General features: G+C 44.3%; 1 protein-coding gene across 1 annotated transcript in view; it reads left to right on the forward strand.

Annotated features, from left to right (window-relative positions):
• TMCC2 (transmembrane and coiled-coil domain family 2) overlaps positions 1 to 20364 on the forward strand; it is a 647328-nt gene that overhangs the window by 283895 nt on the left and 343069 nt on the right. The window contains exon 2 of the mRNA XM_069238536.1: positions 18629 to 19135. Coding sequence (XP_069094637.1) covers positions 18629 to 19135 — 507 coding nt within the window. The remainder of the gene's footprint in view (positions 1 to 18628; positions 19136 to 20364) is intronic.

Consider the following 20364-nt stretch of genomic DNA (forward strand, 5'->3'; position numbering starts at 1 on the left):
AAGGTGGGTCATTCTTTACATAAAGATTTGTTATTCTCTAGCAAAAAAGGTTCCCCCTGAGGGCATTAGGGCCCATTCCACCAGGGCTAAGTCTGCTACTTCGGCTTTAGCCAGAGGTGTGCCTGTTGCTGATATTTGTAAGGCAGCAACTTGGGCTTCTCTCCACTTTCGCAAAGCATTATTGCTTAGACTCTGAAGTTAGCCATTTTCCAGTTCTGTTGTGCAGGACTTCTTGGTTTGAACAGTTGGACACCCACCTCCGAGTGCGGGACTGCTTTGGGATTCTATTCATAAGGTGAGGAATCCACAGGTAATTGTATCCATCAGATGAACAAGTTACTTACCTTCAGTAAAGCTTTTTCTGGTGGATACAGTATTGATTCCCCACAGTCCCACCCGCCTCCCCATTGCCTGTCTGGTCATACCAAGAGTACTGTAAAGGTTATAGATAGTATGTATATTGTGTGTGTGTGTATATATATATATCTATATATATATATATATATACATATATATATATATATATATAGATATATATATATTTATGTGTATTTCATTTTTATATATATATTTATTTTTGTATAAAGAATTATTTTAATATATATGTATATATATATTTACTGAATTGGCACGTGCTGTGCTTGTGATGTCAGTATTCACCTGTTCGCCTCGAAGGCACGGTAAAAAATGGTGAAACTGACATCAGCACGCCGGCAAGGACTTCTTATGGCTCCGATGACGACAAACGGAGTCGCATGCGCAGCTGTGCAATTGTGACACCCTCGTCGACGTGGAGAGTTAGGAAAAAATTTCCATTGAATGCTGGCGCACTGGGAGAATTCATAAGGTGGGGAATCATAAGGTGAGGAATCCACAGGTAGCTACTGTTTCCACCAGAAAAAGTGTTTCCGAAGGTAAGTAACTTGTTCTTCTTGGCCAAACAGTTTGAGAGAGAAACATCTTTTGGCTGTACCAGTTTAGTGGACGAAAGGATCCTTTGTCAAGGGACAGTGTTAAGGACCAGCCGAACCATGAAACTCAGTCCATGATTACCATCTGCCGTGGCCTAAAAACAAAGATTGGACCTCTTGGCACCTTTTGATACTTCACATCATACTATGCTTATCGATAAAGTGAATCCTATATGGTTATCCAAGCAAAGACATTCAAAAAGATTGAAAGAAAAACACCCTAGCTGTCACAAAGGAAAGTTTCAGTTCTGTTAAGGACACAGAGATGAGGATTGTGCTTTCTTTCTTAATTTATTTTAGCTGAGCAGCCTTGTACAAAGGGTAACAAAACATTGTATAAAACTACATTTCACAGGATTCCATTAACGAGGAACAGGAAAATAACAAGATTAAACCAATCAGAGTGTTCAATATTTCAGACATGAGTAATGAAAAAGCCATGAACGTCCTCTTTCTTCTAGACAAGGGTGATCTTTCCACTTGATTGAACGCCTCCCTCCTGTTCCTGCTTCTGTTGTGTGAGACGACAAGAAAAACGTTTTATATAATATGGGCTATTATGTATCAACTTTTTATTACTCTCACAATATTTCATGAGCAAATTGCAGAAAACTATTAAAAGTAATACTTATTTCTGATGGATACAACTACCTGTGGATTCCTCACCTAATGAATACTCCCATGGCGCCAGCATTTGACGGAAATCTTCTTACTAGTCTCTGCACGTCGACGAGGACGTCACTCTAGCCCACGCGACGCCGTCTGACGTCATACAGGCAATAAGAAGTCCTCGCCGACGTGCCGATGACAGTTCCCTTTTTTCCGTGCATTCGAAACGGTTATCTTCGAGGGAGTTACTGTTACCTTCGTGGTTACAGTGTATTGTCTGCTGCGTAGTCTTCTCTGCGGTAACAATGTCTCAGAGGAAGTCGGGTTTCAAGCCCTGTCGAGAGTGTGGGGGCAAGATGTCAGTTACAGATCCTCACTCCGACTGTCTATGGTGTTTGAGCTCCGACCACGACGTCTCGACTTGCGATTCATGTCAACACATGAATCCGAAGGCCCTCAAAGAGCGCGAGGCCAAGTTATTCATGGCAAAGTCAAAGAAGAAGGAGAAACATCATAAGAAGTCTTCTTCGCCAAGGTCTCACCGGCGTCATCGAGACTCCCGGCGCCGTAGAGACTCACGACGTCACTCCAGCAAGGAGTCTCGTTCGAGGTCACCTTCGGCTCGGCGTCGAAGGACTTGGGAGGTCAGCCCCACGGTCACGCCGCATCCATCGACGCCGTTGCCCTCTCCGGCGTCACCGGCTTCACCTGGTCAGGCGTCAGTGATTGAGGTGGTGCAGCCTCTTGTGTTTTCTCCGGCGTCGCAGACGTCGAGGCCGGCGTCGGGGTCGCCCTCGATCCAGGCACCCCAGTATCCGGCTTTTCCCACTCCTGGAGCCGATAGTACCGCGTTTCTTAATGCGATGTATACCATCTTTCAGCAGATGGCTCCAGGAGCTGCTCCGGCTGGTCCTTCGGGGCCCTTGGCCTTTTCGTTGGGTGATCCTGCGCCTCTTCGGCCGGCACCCTTTATGCCCTTTCTCCCTTTTGGGAATGTGGGCTCGGCGCCGGTGCCGGCGTCGGTGGCCGCTCCGGTGGCTTCGGATGTTTCGGCCCCGGAGGTTGCCCCTCCGTCGAAGTCAGGATTTTGCCCTGTGACTCCGGTTGGTCCATCGGTTCCAAGACCTCGTCCTCCGGCTCCTGCCTCGGCGCCGAAGCTGCCTGTGGCGCCGGACGCGGCGTCAGATGCTTCTGGAGATCGGCGCCGTTCTTCGACGTCGGCGGAGGCCATGTCGACTCCGCGTATCGAGGAGAGACTTCATTCGAGGAGGCGTGCTCTCCGTCTTTTAGAAGAGCAAGAGTACCAGCGAGTCCTAGAGGAGGGAGAGATTGAGGACTCTGGAGACGGACTGCATGGTCTGGATACAGCCAGTGGGCTGGACACTTCCCCTGAGTGGGACCTTTCATCTCCAGGGGAATATACGGAGGAGGCTGCTTCCTTTCATGCTGTGGTGAGGAAGGCAGCGAGCTTTTTGGACCTGCCTTTGCCGGTGGCAGAGGCAAAGCAGAATTTGCTGACAGAGGTATTGCATCCGGCCTCTGCTGCAGCTGAGCCTCTCTTGCCATTTAATGAGGCTTTGCTGGATCCGGTGTTGGAGGTGTGGAAGAAGCCGGTGTCTTCCTCGGCCGTTCATAGGGCTGTGGCCAGGAGGTATCGAGCTGCACCATCTGACCCTGGCTTTCTCTCTAGACACCCTACGCCGGAGAGCTTGGTGGTGCAAGCCTCCTGTTCCTCAAAGTCAGCGCCTGGTTCCTTCCCGACGGTGCCTGGAGACAGAGACTCCAAGAAACTGGATGCGCAGTCCAAGAAAATATTTTCGTCATGCAGTTTGGCGTTGAAGGCCACCAACGCCACGTGCATTCTGGGGAGGTACATCCATGCGCTGATGGATGATATTTCGTCTTCATTCACGGAGCTTCCCCAGGGTCTTTTGGATGTGGTCTCGGACGCCCAGGCTGCCGCGACCCAGATTATCCAGTCTGGGCTGGACACGACCGACTCGGTGGCCAGGGCGATGGGCACGGCTGTGGTGGCAAGAAGACAGGCCTGGCTCCGAAACTCAGGGTTCTCTGCGGATGTGCAGTCGACCCTGCTGGACCTCCCGTTTGATGGGGACAGACTGTTTGGAGCCAAGGCAGATTCAGCCTTGGAACGATTTAAGGAGAGCAGAGCCACAGCCAAATCGTTAGGACTGCAAGCTCCTTCTTCCTCTGCCTCTTCTAGAATTTTCAGGAGGTTTCGGGGATTTGGGCGTGGCTCTTATTCCTCTTCCTTTCGGGGGAGGTTCCAGCAACCCGCCTCTTCCCTCCCCTATAGGTCATTTAGAGGGAGGGGGAGGGGTGGGGTCCGTACCAGAGGAGCCTCTCAACAGCACTCTGCCTCTTCCTCGTCCTCTGGAGGGGTGCAGCAGGGGAAGCAGCCTTAGGCTTCCACCGTTTCCCACTCACTCCTCTCCTGTAGGGGGAAGATTACAGCGTTTTCTCCACAAGTGGAAGTCTATCACAACGGACACTTGGGTTCTCGGCATTGTGGGAAAAGGCTACGCCCTTCCCTTTCGGGAGTTCCCGCCCCTCATCCCGCCCCGCCCATCTTATTGTTCAGAAGAACACCTCCTGTTGCTAGAACAGGAGGTTCAAGTCCTCCTTTCAAAGGGTGCGGTAGAGTTGGTCCCAGAGCAGGAAAAGGGTCGAGGTTGTTACTCAAGATACTTCCTGATTCCCAAAAAGGATGGTCAGTTGAGACCAATCCTGGATCTGAGGATCTTGAATTGGTTCCTCAAACAGGAAAAGTTCAAGATGCTGACCCTAGCACAGGTGCTTTTGGCGTTGAACAAGGAAGATTGGATGGTGTCTGTCGACTTGCAGGATGCTTACTTTCATATCCCGATACTCAAGTCGCACAGGAAGTATCTCCGGTTTGTGGTAGGGTCGCAGCACTATCAGTTTGCGGTCCTCCCGTTTGGTCTTACTTCAGCACCTCGAGTCTTCACAAAGGTGATGTCAGTGGTTGCGGCGGAGCTCAGAAGGAAGGGGATAGCAGTATTCCCTTACTTGGACGACTGGTTGATCAAAGCCAAGTCCCCGGAGCTTGTGTCGCATCATCTGCAGTCAACAACCCAGTTGTTGTTCGACCTGGGCTTTTCGGTGAACGTGCCCAAATCTCACCTAGAGCCCTCTCAGCGCCTCCTGTTCATAGGGGCAGTACTGGATACAACATTGAGTCGAGCCTTTCCTCCGCCTCAGCGGATTCAAGATATTCAGGAATTGGTTCCAATGTTTCGAAATGGAGCGGTAGTTCCAGTCCTCAAGGTCCTTCGTCTGCTCGGTCTGTTCGCCTCCTGCATTCTGTTGGTCACGCATGCTCGCTGGCACATGAGGGCTCTTCAGTGGTGCCTCCGAAGGCAGTGGTCTCAACACAAGGGAGATTTAGAAGGTACTGTCAAGATCTCCAGAGATGCTGCTGTGGAATTGAAGTGGTGGATTGCGGGCAACAATCTTTCACAGGGGAAGCCGTTCGCGCAGTCGCCACCAGTGGCCACGGTAATAACGGATGCCTCCACCCTAGGATGGGGAGCTCATCTGGGGGATCTGGAGATCAAAGGGCTTTGGTCTCCAGAGGAACAGGTGTTTCATATCAATCTGTTGGAGTTACGGGCTGTCCTCGGATAGATCTGTTTGCCACTCGGGAGAACGCGCATTGCCCGTTATTCTGCAGCCTCCAGTATCCGATGCAGGGAGCGTTGGGGGACGCGTTTCAGATAACCTGGTGCGACCAGTTGCTTTACGCGTTTCCCCCCATACCCTTGATTCCTCGAGTGTTGAGGAAAATTCGCCAAGACCGGGCCCAAGTCATCTTAATAGCTCCGGATTGGCCAAGGAGGGTATGGTACTCCGACCTTCTCCAACTCTCACTGTGCCCTCCGCTCCGTCTCCCTCTCAGGGCAGACCTCCTCTCGCAGTCGCAGGGGCAGGTTTTACACCCCAACCTCCAGAGTCTGCACCTACATGCTTGGAGATTGAACGGGGCAACCTGAGTTCCTTCTCTCTCCCGCCTGATGTAGTGGATGTTATCTTAGCGGCCAGGCGACACTCCACTAAATCTATCTACGCTAATAGGTGGTCTAAATTTGTTATGTGGTGTGGAGAGAGACAGATTGATCCCTTACATGCTCATCTGTCACATGTTTTGTCTTTTGCACTGTCTCTAGCGCAGAAAGGTTGTGCAGTAGCTACCATTAAGGGTTATTTGTCGGCCTTGTCAGCCTTCATTTGTCTTCCAGACCAACCATCGTTATTTAAATCCCCTATTGTTCTCAGATTCTTGAAAGGTCTTCTGAATCAATATCCTCCAAAACCATTCGTTATGCCTCAATGGGATTTGTCCTTGGTCCTGACTTTCCTTATGGGGTCCCCTTTTGAGCCTATGCATTCTTGCCCCTTAAGGTATTTGGTTATTAAAACAGTATTCCTGGTAGCTATAACATCTGCAAGGAGAGTGAGTGAGTTGCAGGCCTTATCGGTTAAACCCCCTTATATAACGTTTTATGGGGATAAGGTGGTGTTGAGGACCAAGGCTGCTTTCCTTCCGAAGGTTGTTTCACCCTTCCATTTGGCTCAGACAATCACTTTGTCCACGTTTTATCCTCCGCCTCATCCTTCAAAGGAGGAAGAAAGACTACATCGCCTGGACCCAAAAAGGGCGTTGAGCTTCTATATCGACAGAATGAAGGATATCAGGCTGGAGGATCAGCTTTTTGTCGGATACGTGGGCAAGAGGAGAGGAAAGGCAGTCCACAAGAGAACACTCTCCAGGTGGGTTGTTCTTTGCATTAAAATCTGTTACTCTTTGGCAAAGAAGGATCCGCCTGAGGGCATTAGAGCTCACTCCACCAGAGCTAAGTCGGCCTCTTCGGCATTGGCCAGGGGTGTTCCTGTGGTCGACATCTGCAAGGCCGCAACTTGGTCGTCCCTTCACACTTTTGTGAAACATTACTGTTTGGACTCTGAGGTCAGAAGGGACGGTCATTTTGCACGGTCAGTGCTGCAGGATTTCTTGGTTTGACCATTTAGGCACCCACCGCCGGGCGTGGTACTGCTTTGGAACTCTATTCATTAGGTGAGGAATCCACAGGTAGTTGTATCCATCAGAAGAACGAGTTACTTACCTTCGGTAACGATTTTTCTGGTGGATACATTAGCTACCTGTGGATTCCTCACGGTCCCACCCGCCTCCCCGTTGCCTTTTTGGTCTCTCCAAGCAATCCTTGAGTGTGCTCCTTTTGGTCTTCAAAGTTGCAATACATTTTGCATGTATGATATTTGTATATATGTCTATATTTTTATATAAATCTATATATATATTGGGTATATACATGATTCGTATGTATAAATATATTTATTTGTTTTTAAAAAAAAAAAAAAAAAAAAAGGTTATATTAAATCTACAGCTATTTTATTGCAATGTTGTGTGATTTACAATATTAAGAGATGTTGCTTTGCTCTTTCATTGCATTGGGTTATTATTATTCTCATGCACGTAAAAAATGTTGGTACTGTCATCGGCACGTCGGCGAGGACTTCTTATTGCCTGTATGACGTCAGACGGCGTCGCGTGGGCTAGAGTGACGTCCTCGTCGACGTGCAGAGACTAGTAAGAAGATTTCCGTCAAATGCTGGCGCCATGGGAGTATTCATTAGGTGAGGAATCCACAGGTAGCTAATGTATCCACCAGAAAAATCGTTACCGAAGGTAAGTAACTCGTTCATCTTGCGCCGTGTCATCCAGGATGGCCCTTCAGTAAAATTATTTTCCTGCTTGGTTGGATAATTCTCATCCTCATGTCCTTAACAGAAATTAAACTTTTCTTTACAGTGGCTAGGACACTTTTCTGTCTGTCATGATAGGAGGTCAGGATAATGCATGATGCCTATTGAAGGGTCTACAATGCTGCTACCTTATCTGCTCCTGCCCGATCCTCCCAATTTCTGTCCAGAACATGACACCAGTGAAATCCAGATATTTTGTGCTGTTAAGAAATGCAAATTGTTTTAATAGGGGATGTTCTTGATTGTCTCAATTTGTGTAGTTTTTTGCTGTTACCAACCTATTAAATCACTTAAAATCAGAACGCTTCTCTATGAAGATGCTGTAATACAACCTAGACACCCACCGCTGTGAATGCACTGGAACTAGTGCTTGCCTCTGTGACAGTTATTGTATATCCAGGGTTGGATTGGCAGGGTGGGCGGGCAATCATCCATTGCCCGAGGGTGCTAATGGCAAAGACCAGCTGGTTAGCTGTTTTTGTTTCCAGCTGAAAATACGCTTGAAATATTTGCCTGTGCCACCTGGCCACTGGCACACAACCTGAAAGGCTGCTGCAGGCTTAGAGCAGAGGTCAGACTTTAGTATGACCAAATACAGAGCCTAGCTGGTTCATTGTCATGTGCAGTAGGTAGGACAATGAGCCACACTGAGCATTCACAGCATCCTGAGTCACTGAGTGTGACAATGAGGCCTCAAGGATTGTCAATGCTGTTTTTGACCATCACAGCTAGCACTAATTTTACATGGGGGTGGAGTCAAAGGGGGTTGTGCAAGAAAACATATTACAGGTGGTGGCCATTTAAAAGACTCTACTTTTGTGTCCAGCAGCAGACAGATGGCTGTTGGGTGTCTGTTGCCACCTTGTCATCTTCAAAACTGGGGACTCACATTTTCAACTGAGAAAATATATTTAAGAAAAATAAGGCTTCCAACCAAATTAAGCAAAAATAAAACTTTTTTTTGAGAACTCAAAGCAATTATTTTTGACACAATTACTATGAATTTTTTTTATCCTAGAACAAAATGACAAAGGGGAGGGAGAATAGACATGGTGGGGAGTAACAAAATGGAATGAACGAGGGGCTCAGTGTGGAGACAAAAGGAAAAGTGAGACATGCAGAGTGGAGAAGAATGACAAAAAGAGGAAGAGACAAGAAAACTAAGAGACAAGAAAATAACTCCCCTGATACTAAGTAAGCATTATTTTATGAAAAGTCATTATTCACAAGTATGGGCTACTTTTTCATTTGGTGCCCGGGCCTAAGCTTGATCCCAATCTGACCCTGTGTATACCATCCTCCAAGGTTTCTCATTACAGTGGATTTTCTGTCCACAGACACTTCACCACTGGTATCCAGTTCTTTGCTCATATAGTGTATCATGTACCTCTAATTTCATGTTGGATTTCACAAAAGACATTTAATTTCTACCTGTTCCAAACATTGTTATATTATATTATGCTGTTAGAGCTTTGTTAGTGCACTAATTGTCTGTGAGGTTATCCAGATGCTCTGTAGCAGGTGTGTGAGGCTAGCCCTTGAGGGCTCACTTGAAAAGCCAGATCTTCTGCTTCTTGAGAAAGTCAAGAAGAGATGAGGAGGCGGCGGATGTGATGTATTGTGGGAGTTTGTTTCAGGTTTTAGGGGCCGGGTACAGGAGGGTGCAGCCCCCTAGGCTCTGCTTTTGTGTATGCGTTTGGTGTGTGTTATTGAGAGACCGGCAGAATGGAGGTGTCTGGAAGGTTGGTGGAAGTGAATGCAGCTGTTTAGGTAGGCAGGGCCTGTTTTGTGGAGTGATTTATAGGTGAGGAGTTTGACGTGTGCACACTTGTGTATTGGAAGCCAGTTCCCTAAGGTTTGGTGTGATGTGGGGTCAGCATGGGAGATTGAAGACTAGTCTGGCTGCAGCATTTTGCACATTGTAAAGTCTTCTGGTGAGCTGGTTGATTTCCCCTGCGTACATGGTGTTCCCAGAGTCTAGACTGCTAGTGATCAGGGCTTGCCTGAACATTTTCCAGGTATTGTCTGGTAGCCACTTGAAGATTTTCTTTAGCATACTTAGGGTGTTAAAGCAGGAGAAGACCACTGTGTTGACTTGGCAGGCATTAGAAGTGTTGGAAAACCCAGCACCACACTTGGGAGGAAAGCAAGCAGACTAATATTTTAGATTACGAGTGGCCCGAATACGATCATCCAAAAACTCGGACAGTCAAATGCCACAAACCCCAAAGGATTAAAAGTTTGTACCAAGCTCAGATACAGAGTACTACAATGACAGCGTGTTATAATAAAGTATGTAGGTATATGTTAGTCTAGAGTATAGTTTTGTTACACGCTATATACATGTGTTGTAGGTATATTTATAAGCATTGTCCCCTTACTGAGGGAACACCTCGTCACCTCCTGACTGGCTGATCTCAGATGACACATTGATGCACCATGCTTGGTGTCCGCCCACCTCTTGCACAGCGTATTGGAGAAATGGCGTCTCCTGCTCCTGTGACTGATTGGGGAAACATTTCAACATTTCATGGCGCTATTGCAAGCTTTTCACCAGCTTACCTCGCTGCCAAATTACCAGTGAAGTAGGTAGGCTGGAAAGTTACTTTATGGAATAAGGGCTGAGAGTGGCTTTTTTCGGTGTACCGCTACTGTGTCAGCTCGCCTCGGTGAGCGGGGAAGAGTCTGATGTGCGGCAGAGCTTGCACATAGCCCTCTAGGAACTCAAAAGTTTGGAATTGTTGGTGTGTGGTCACAAACCAATGAAGCTAAACAGGGGAAATACAACCCCAGAATGAAGCATAGCACAGAGGCAGGTGGTAAACCTTGGAATAAGGCAACGCAACACTAGCAAGCCAGGATGGCAGAGGTAAGTGCTCTTCAGCGTTACGCAGTTTGCCGCCATACTGTTAATTATTCAGTTGTTGGCCGCTGCAATCACTTGACAAGTGGGTCAGTGGTTAGAAAAATGTCCCTGAGAAAGTGGTCCATGACACAAAAGAAAACAACAAATGGCTACTATTAGAGCCAAAGGGCGGTAAAGTCAGAGCCCTAAATATCGAAAAGGTAAAGCAGCAGGGATAGAGAGCTCTATTGACGAACCCATAGGTGACTCTATTGACTATAGCCCTAAGACAAAGGGTAATTTGAGAAAGGGAATGAAAAAAGCTGATAAAAAGTAGGCCCCCTGCCGAATGAAGGCGGTGGCCAGTAACCAAGAAAATGTATGAAAGCTTTTGTGGAGAAACATATTGAAAAACTTCCAGAATCCTACAATATACCCCAGTTTGAGGAAGAAATTGCAGGGGCTGGGATCAAGAGAAACAATAGTTAGCTGTCGCTTTAACAGAACCACTGAAATACTCTCTCTGTTGTTTCTAACCTCATAAAGAATAGGAAAACCGTTCCCAAGCCAAGAGTGTCCTCTTCACCTTAGTTTTCCATCTAACCAATAACTGACTGAACAAGAGGAGGATATAAGGAATATGCAAAGAAATGGGGAGTGCATTAGAACACCAGTAAATGAAAGGGCTGAAGGGGTCGGAAACAGTGAGCCTACAGAGCAACGTGTGGAGTTAGGAATAAAAATGGAAATGGGTGTACCCACACAACTGTCATTTATGAATCTGGAGGTGTCTGCATCATCAGCCTCTGATGGACATAATGTTGATAATGCAAAAAATATTGCACAGATTATTTAAGGTGACTGTACTAAATAATGACATGTTAAAATCCCAGAAAATGCAGTTGCAGGTTATCGCAACACAGCTGAAAAATATTAAGAAATGTCTGCTGGCTTTGGAAAGCCAGAAAAGGAAAATACAATTCCCATCCCCATAGCAGAACAAGGGTCTGTAGAAGGGGGCGTCACAGGTGGAGAGATTACAGCAGTTTATATCTCAAAATACCAAGTAGTGATGAAACATAGGGGGAGCCCACTATGTAAGGTAATACATGCCACATATAAGAAGAATAAAAATGTGTCCCGAAGAAAAGAGTGGGTGAAAGGGTTGCGAAAGGGAATATAGCCCGTAAAAGAAGCCCTGAAAATAAAGAGTGAAAATCCCCTATATTAGAAAAATAAAAATAAGCAGCAAGGAGAGAACAAAGTCCTAAGTAGGCAGAAATGAGTAGGCAAAGGGAAGTTGTTTTCCCTTGCCATGGGAAGAAATCAGGAAAGTATGAAAAAGGGACAAGGATAGTAGCAGATGATGGAGCAGGTGAGCCAAGATAAGTAGGTTATAAAAGGGAGGATGAAAGAGGGGCATACGTGAGGAAAAAGATATAGATTTATCAGTGGAGGAACGCCTGGTAAAGAACCACCTATTAGTATACCTAGTGGCCCACACATATAGCAAGGGCAAAAAGAAGGAGAAACCTAATTCACTTAAACGATTCAAAGTTATTGTTCTCCCTGGCTAAATGTCCCACTCTGAAAACAGTGGCATCAAGGGATATAAGGAGAGTAGGCTTTACCAAAAACAAAGAAGAGAGGGAGGGTGCAAAAGTTTTATTTTACTTGGGAATAGTGGAAGACTAATTCAAGAGAGCTGAAAAGTAGGTGTTAAGTGAAGGAATTAAAGTGGGACCCAAGAATGAAATAGTAGATGAGGGTTACTCAAACAATCCCTTTCTGAAGCACTATGCAGGTTTAGGGAACTATGTAAGGCTGGAACAACAAGAGAACAGGCATAGCAAACAGGTAGAGAACAATAAAGAAGGAAAATTAAAGTCACAGTCCCACAGCATTGGCTTTAAAACTACAGTATGCAAGGCTGCACTGGTAAAATATCTTGGTCAAATAGGAATGTTCAGTGTAAATGGCTGCACTAACCTAGATAGTCCAGCTAGACAGACCTTTAACAATCATGTTTGATTGTTTATTTATTTTATTACGCATGTTTTTTTAATAAAATTGTAAGATTCAAGGTACTGCAACTGGATGGAAGTGACCACTATCCCCTGCATCTAGAAATAATATCAGATGGAACCAGCTCTGAAGAAAAAGTAGTTCCGTTACAGGTAGCATACCCAAAATGATTCATCAACAGGATCTATGAGGCGACGAGGTGGGAGGATTTACATGAAAACTTTATAGCGTGGTATAGTGACATAATTACTCAGGCAGTAGATTGTCTAAAGGTGAAAATAGATGCTCTAAGGGACAAGCAAGAAAGGGCTGGTTTAGGCGTACGAAAAGAGAACCTATGGTTTGATAGGGAATGTTGAAACCTAAAAAGCCAAATAAGGAAATGGGAGAACTGCTTGGGGATAAAATATGATCATGAGATAGTCCCCTTGCTTCTCAGCGCCAAGCAGAGATATAAAAAACGAATAGCCAATAGGAAAAGGGCTTATTAGGAGAGTGGCTGGGCAAACATACAGGAAGCAATAGAAACGAAAAATATGAGAAAGTTCTGGCAGCTGGTGCAGAAAGGTGCAGGAAAGGAACGCAGGTCATTGAGGTGTGTGGTAGAAGAAGAAGCATGTATAAAGCACCTAAAAATATGTATGGTGCATGATGTGATGAAAAGGTAATATATAGGGAGGAATGGTCTACTGTAATGGTGTAGAATCTAGGACATATTTCTCCTTCCAGATTATTAAAGACACCATAGGGAAAACTAACCAGGGTAGCAAGGTCGGATAACCTGCCAGCTGTGATAATTTAAACCAAGTTAGATTAGTAGGCCAAATTATTTTACTTAGCGTTCCAGAAAATATTAGCAACTGGCCAGATCCCAGTCAGCTGGAAGGGTGCTATAATAAGGCGGATATATAAAAAAGAGGATGTTAAGAACTCCAAGATACTATGGATTAATTAACCTCCTTGATGTGGGATAAAAACATTTTTCAAAAGTGATCTTGGGAAGCTGAGAGGATGAACAGAACATCATAACATAGTCCCATTAGAACAGGGGATGTTCCAGGAGGGCTATTCAACAATAGATCACTGCTTTAAATTGTAGGCTCTGCAGTCGGTGGAACAAAGAGGATCCTTTTTCTGCTGCTTCATTGATTTCCATGCAGCGTTCGATTTGGTGGATCAGCACTGCTTATGGGACCAATTAATGAATTTAGCCATTTCTAGAAGCTTGTTGCCAATTTTAAAAGAACTTCATTATCTGAACGGAGCGCAGGTCATAGTGGGTACCGAAGGAAACCTGTCTCTGGAAATACCAATAGAAAATGGGCTGCAACTGGGCTGTATCCTGGCCCTTCTGCTTTTCTTCCTGTCTATAGCAGATTTACAATCAGTACTTGCTGCAGCAAGACGGTTAGGCCCAAAATGAATGGCACACATTTGACTTGCTTATTATATGCGGATGATCTAGTCCAGTGTGCTCCAACTCTTTCTGTAATAAGAGCTACTTGTGTTCAATGAAAATCATACTGAGAAATCAAAATTATTAGGAATGTGATAGTTACCACCTCAGACAAGATTACTTTAGTGGCCACTTTATCCAAAAAATTAACAGCAGTGATCACTTCTGTGCAGTTGATAGCAGTGATAAAACAAATGGTTTGTCAGTGCCTCTACATGGATAATACATAACAGCCATAGCTGCAATGCCCCTCGCACAAAGCTTCTAAGTTAGTTGGCTAGGCTGCACACATGTGAGCTCCGTACAGGTAACTGAAGAGCTACCAATAACTCACAAGCTACTTGTTGGAGAAACCTATCTGGTCATTATTATTGATATAACTAAAATAGACCTCCAGAAGTAATTGGATGTTTTTATGGAATAGTGTAAGGAGAACAAAATATTGGTAAACATGGATAAAACTTAAGTGATGGGTTTGGGAAAAAGTTTATCAAATACAAATGGCACCTAGGTACTAGTAAATTAGAGATAGTAGACAAATATGAATACCTAGGAGTATGGTGTGAAAAAAGCTATTGTGGAAAGAGCACATAGAAGCATTGAAAACAAGAGCAGTGGCCTTACTAAGTGGTTCCAAAAAATGTAACAAAGATTACTGTGGTATGGCTTTAAGACCTTTGCTAAATGCATATGTGACTGTGGTTCACTGGGAATTCCATTATAGAGTGGAATTGTTAAACCTAAGTGGTAAGCGGGATTGGGAGTAGGAAGAGGGTAAATGTTTAAAAATCCTGTTGTCATTACCCAAGACAACAAGCATACGGGCTATAAGGATGGAAACTGGTTTACCCTCTTGGCGCTGCTTGGCCGATGCAGAGGTGGTGACATTCTGGCTTCGTTTAACAACAGGTGATAGACAAAAGGTAGTGACTCACTGTAAAAATGAGATTACACACAGTGAACTGAAAAAGGCCAAGGGAGTCAGAGAAAAACTGACTGGGGGGCATAGATAGGAGACTAGGGCTGGATATAGATAAGCAAGATCTGGTAATTGAGACTACAAAGAGAGAACGTCACACTTTAACAGTACAGAGACATGGGGTTAAGTTATCATGCCAACTCTTATATGACTTATGGCAAAATTAAGAGGTTCCTGTATACAGAGGCTTTACCCAGCCCCAAACTTACGGATCAGCTCATAAGGGTAAGAACTGACCCACATCCCCGCTGTGTAAGCAGTAAGGTAAAACTGGCAACGATAGATTCACCGGGAAACTGCACATGGATTTATTAGTTAAATGCGACTTCCTGCATATCCATTTGGACTTTTTAAAGGTGCGGTTAATACAAAAAATGTTAAAGCCACTCTTTTTAAACTACGACATTCGGGATCGCATGCAAGCAGCTGTTTTTTTTTTTTTTTTACAGATATGAGATTCCTGGAGGTGACTTGCACCTTTGGGGATTTTATGGCTGCTGTGAGGGAATTTATATCCACATTTTAGCTTGTTTATTAAGGTATTCACAGTAGTACTTTTAGGCATTCATTTTATTTGTGGCACATTCTTATCTACAATTAAATGAAGTCACTTTTATCAGTATTCAAGCACTTTAAAAAGTATTTTTACGGTCTGTGATATTAAGTGTTTATGGTACACGTGGTATTTTGTTTATCCAGTATAAAACAAATCAGGGTATTTATTATCAACATTGTGTATATCATTTTTATTGCTGTTTAAAGACCATGGTCTAAATAAACATTGTTTTTGACTGACTGACACTTTGTTGGGTTGGACAGTCATGTCCAGTTTATTGTCTGTGATGATTCTGAGTTTTCTCTCATTAGCTCGTGGTACCTTCTCTGAGCAACTTTGTAGGTGTCTTTTTTCCACTTCTCCTTTACTGGTTCTTCTTTTCAATTACAGTTGTTTGCAGTATCGCTTGGCCATTCTGAGGTCTTCTTTGTACCTGCTGGCTTGTTTTCTAATTTTTGCTGTGCAGCTTTGTTTGATAGGGTCTAGCATGCCAGCACAGTTGGTGATCCACTTGTTGAAGTTTTCAATGTTTTTCGTCCGATTTGTTCTTGTGGAGGGTGGTTGTCCAATCTGTGTCTGTTAGGTTGTTCCAATATCAGCTTACTGGTCCCACTGTGGCATTTCTTCTGTATTGTTGCATGCCAATTGTGAAACTGACTATGGCGTGGTCTGTCCAGGTGACAGGTCTCAGTGTGATGTTGTTGAAGGATGTGAAAAAAGGGTCTTGGATGTGCCTGGCTGCGTGGGTTGGCTCCAAAGTGTGTTGGATTAGTCCCAGGTTTCCGAGGTTGTCAAGAACTGTGGCTGAGCTGGGGGTCGGTCTGGACTTCTAGATGGAAACTGAGTTCTCCTGTGAGGATGAAAGCACTGGAGTCGAGAACTAGGGCGGCGATTAAATCTGTAATGTTGCTTCCAAAGTTGACTTAGGCATCTGGGGGACTGTAGACTAGGGTTCCACTCAGGGTGAAGTTTGCTGCAATTTTCTAATTTAAAGTTGAAGTGTTCATGTATTTTGTTCCAGCTTTGGTCTTGCCTGGTGAGGATGCATCCAGTGGGGATGGCAGTAGCAATGCCTGGCACTGAACCTGTGGTCAGCCGTGTTTCCATGAGGAAGAGGAGGTCTGGGGCTGTGCTGTCCTCCAGCAGGTCCAAGATCTCCGTGGCATGCTTGTTCATTGAGCAGGTGTTGAGGGGGTTCTCAAATAATTACATCCTCTCATCTACTAGGTAAATCTAGATGTACATATAGCTTTCCAAAATAGACAAGACTGCTATGGTTCTTTTCCTGGTGTTACAGGAAAAGGGGTAATATGGTGTTCATTGAAGAGGTTAACGATTTAGGCATTCATTTCAACTACATAAGGATCCAGGACAACAGGGCCATCCCTGTTGTCCTGGGTATCTGCAGGCTGTGTTGAACTTTGGTACATATTATGCTAGTTTTCTGATACTCCACAAGTGGAATTCAGTGACCTCACAAAACACATATTTTGCAACATAGTGTCACCCAGTAACAAATAAACACTGCACACAGCTTACCCATCTAATTGTGTGTCACTGGCAAGAACACCCCATGCACTTTGACCTCACCATCTCACTTGATTTGCAACCTTAACTATGCATCCATGACTACAGCGTCTTCCATCTGCTAACATCACATACATAACACCTACTTGAATATTCCTCTTGACCTCTAGAAATGCAGAGATGCCATTGTCAACAATGTTGTAATATCTATTTAACTGGATGCCCATATACCAAACAGCTTCATTTAATCTGATCAGTGGCATCAAATGCGTCATAATCACCGGCTGCCCTTTCAAGAGCTGCTTTTTATCTTCTCTAAAGTTTCTCCTTGTTTGCATCTAAACCAGATTGACCTTCCAACCGGTTGTCCTTCCCCTCCCCTCGTGAAGGACATTTCTGAAAGCATAAGCTAAATATGTTCCTTTGTAAATCTATTTTCCTTCTCAACCACCCCCTTACAACCGGAATACCAACACTGATGTTTCACGCAATGCCCTTCCAAATGTTTCCCCATGGCCTTTAGAAATCACTATATTTCATTGGTAGTACTACACGTTTTGGGAAGTCCTTTCCAAAATAACCTTACCACGTTTGCTTTCATAGCCACTCTGCTGACCATTGTGACGAAGTCGGTTTTCCATCTTGAACAATAATCCGTCATCACAATGGGAAAGTATCTCAAAGCCTTTATAATTCAGATATGTTTATTGAAGTAGAAAATGTCAAAACATACACTAACCTGCAACCACATGCTGGTGTGATAAAAAAGAGGAGAAGAGGGAAGTGGGAGGAGAAGGAGTCGAGGGGAGAATCAAAGTATTTCATATTCCAGTAACATCTGTTGTTTCTCATGCAGATCTTCTACAAGGAAATACGTCCTGACATTCGGTTTAAGCAACTGATTTGTTTTTCATATAAACGATTACAGTGACACACTAAAAAAGGTGTTGTGATGGCAAACCTATTGAATGATAATTGAAGTCTTCGGGGAACTTGAGCCACTACAGCCTTGACATAACCTAGCCTTCTTATCCGTCGTCTTTATTGTCCTAGTAAGTTACATACGGTTAGGAAGAAGCAGAGAGGCAGTTACAAACAACTGTCAGAAAGGCATATGCATTTTCCTTTGTTAAGACTATCACTCGTCTCTCAAACTTAGGAGATAGTTAAAGAAATGTTATTGTACATGTTCTTTATACTTCTCACGCTTTCCCCTGCAAACTGATATGAGTATGCTTGCAAACGCCACGTGTTTAATGGGAATGTCCTAATATGGTGGCCATATTGCTTGTTTGTATTTTATGCAAACCGAATGTATAACTTTGAATGGGTACTGTAACGTGCATCTTTTCATGTTATTCTCTAAGTGTGCCGATCTACCTCTCTGATAGACTGCCCTAAAGATTAATGTCACAGTACACCAATTTCTCTTTGATTGATCACATCCGACTGTGCAACTCTTATTGTACACTCATAAACCTCTGGGTAAAGATTTATATAGACATGTTCTGTTAGTGCTGTGTTGAATAAAGCAGACCCTAATTGTGGCTTTCATTTACATAGCTTCAATGTTTTGTCCAACTGGTTTTTGCACTGATGTAAACAGTAAAAGATGAATTAATATATCGTTCAAAATCTGTATGTTTCTTATAGAGAGTAATACCGTTAAGACCAGAATTTAATCTGCATCTATGTTATTTTAGGCCATTACTTTGATGTTCATCAGCAGATTTCTCAAATAGTAGGTCTCTTTGGGCTATGTGGATATAGTGATAATCAATCAACAGTATTTGTAATATTTCTTCTTTCTCTTCGCTTTTTGTTTTCTGTATAGAAAATTCAACAACTGTCAGAAGGATCTATGTTTGGACATGGACTGAAGCATCTTTTCCATAGTCGTCGTAGGTCCAGAGAACGGGAACATCACAGCTCGCAGGATTCATATCAGCACCAGTATGGCACGTCTGACCATGAATCACCAGATGAGAAAGAACGCTCTCCCGAGATGCACAGAGTATCATATGCAGTATCCCTCCATGATCTCCCAGCCCGTCCCACAGCCTTCAATCGGGTACTTCAACAGATACGCTCACGCCCTTCCATCAAGAGAGGGACAAGCCTCCACAGCAGTAGTCGTAGGAGCAAGAGTGGGCCATCGGATCCCCAAAAGGGTAGCCCCCATTCTATTCGGAGGCTTCCCCAAGACAGCAGCCTTACAGCCATACTGCACCAACATCAGGGAAGGCCGCGTTCATCTTCTACTACTGACACCACACTTCTGACTGCTGACTCTTCACCAGCATACCTGGTGAACGAAGAAATGGACCAGACTCCTGACAAGGTAAGACTTAAGATCCAAACACAAATCTATTAGTAGAAATGATTGTGCTAGTTCGTTATCCTCTTCTAACAATGGACATGTTTTAAGTCTGTCTACAGACAGCTTTTTGTTCTGCTACTAACCTTTCAGACAGGTACATTCATATTTTGGTCCCTTCCACACGAGTATACTCGCTCGCCTAATGCTATTACCTATTTGGTGTATTATTACTTTGCACATGGAGTACTTGTGTTACAATGTACAAGAGAGTATTTTACATATAAAAAGTGAACTCTTTTATCACACGTACAATCATTTGTTATAAAAGCATTACATAAGTAAATCAATGCTCGGTTTTTCCAACTAGAGCAGTCTTTTAAAAAAAAGATCTTAGGATTTGAGTGAAAGTCTCACCTTTTAGGTCAGGATGCCTGACTCTAAGTTGCCTGGCCGCCCTAAAGCCTCAACACTTTTGAGACTAGGGCAGCAGCCTTGGGGTCCAGTATCTCGATGAGCATATGCCATTTCCCTTTTCCTGCTTCCCCTCCTCCTTTCGACTTGCTATTGAATTCCCTCGCCTTGCCACTGTTGCCTCTTCCTTTGCCATCCCAGGAGCGCTACAGCACTTCTCTCTTTGGTCCCCCACTGCTCCTCCTTTCTCTTGCCATACACTTGCTATAGCAGAGCAGCAGCCAGGAACGGTGTAGCATTTCTGCTCCCAACGGACATTGGTGCAGCACCTCTTCACTCCATGCTTTCTCCTCCTTGCAGACGGATAATTATTTATTTGTTTTACTTTACTGGCAGTTAACATTATTACCTGTAACTCCACATTTACCATTAACTTCACTATTAACATTATAACCACTAGCTCCATCAGTACCACCAACACTACCGGCATTGATTGCACCACCATTACCACTTCCACCTTTACTGTAAAGAACACTGTTACCAACACTACCGCTTGTTAATACTACCACTACCATTGCCACCACCCATTACAACCACCATTGCCTCCTCCAATACGAACATTAACACTACCACCATTACCACTGCCAAAATCAATACCACAACCACCTTAACCAATATCATCCCTTTACCACCCCCATTAACACTTTACAGCCTTCACCATTATCATCAAAGTCAGTAGGCACGGCTTTGATGAGCTAACACTTGCTTTAACAAGCTTAAACATCACATGTGTTAAGCAAACATTACTTTATTTCATTAAAGCCCATCCTATTGGCGTT

The sequence above is a fragment of the Pleurodeles waltl genome, chromosome 6, assembly GCF_031143425.1.
Source record: "Pleurodeles waltl isolate 20211129_DDA chromosome 6, aPleWal1.hap1.20221129, whole genome shotgun sequence".
Taxonomy (NCBI): Eukaryota; Metazoa; Chordata; class Amphibia; order Caudata; family Salamandridae; genus Pleurodeles; species Pleurodeles waltl.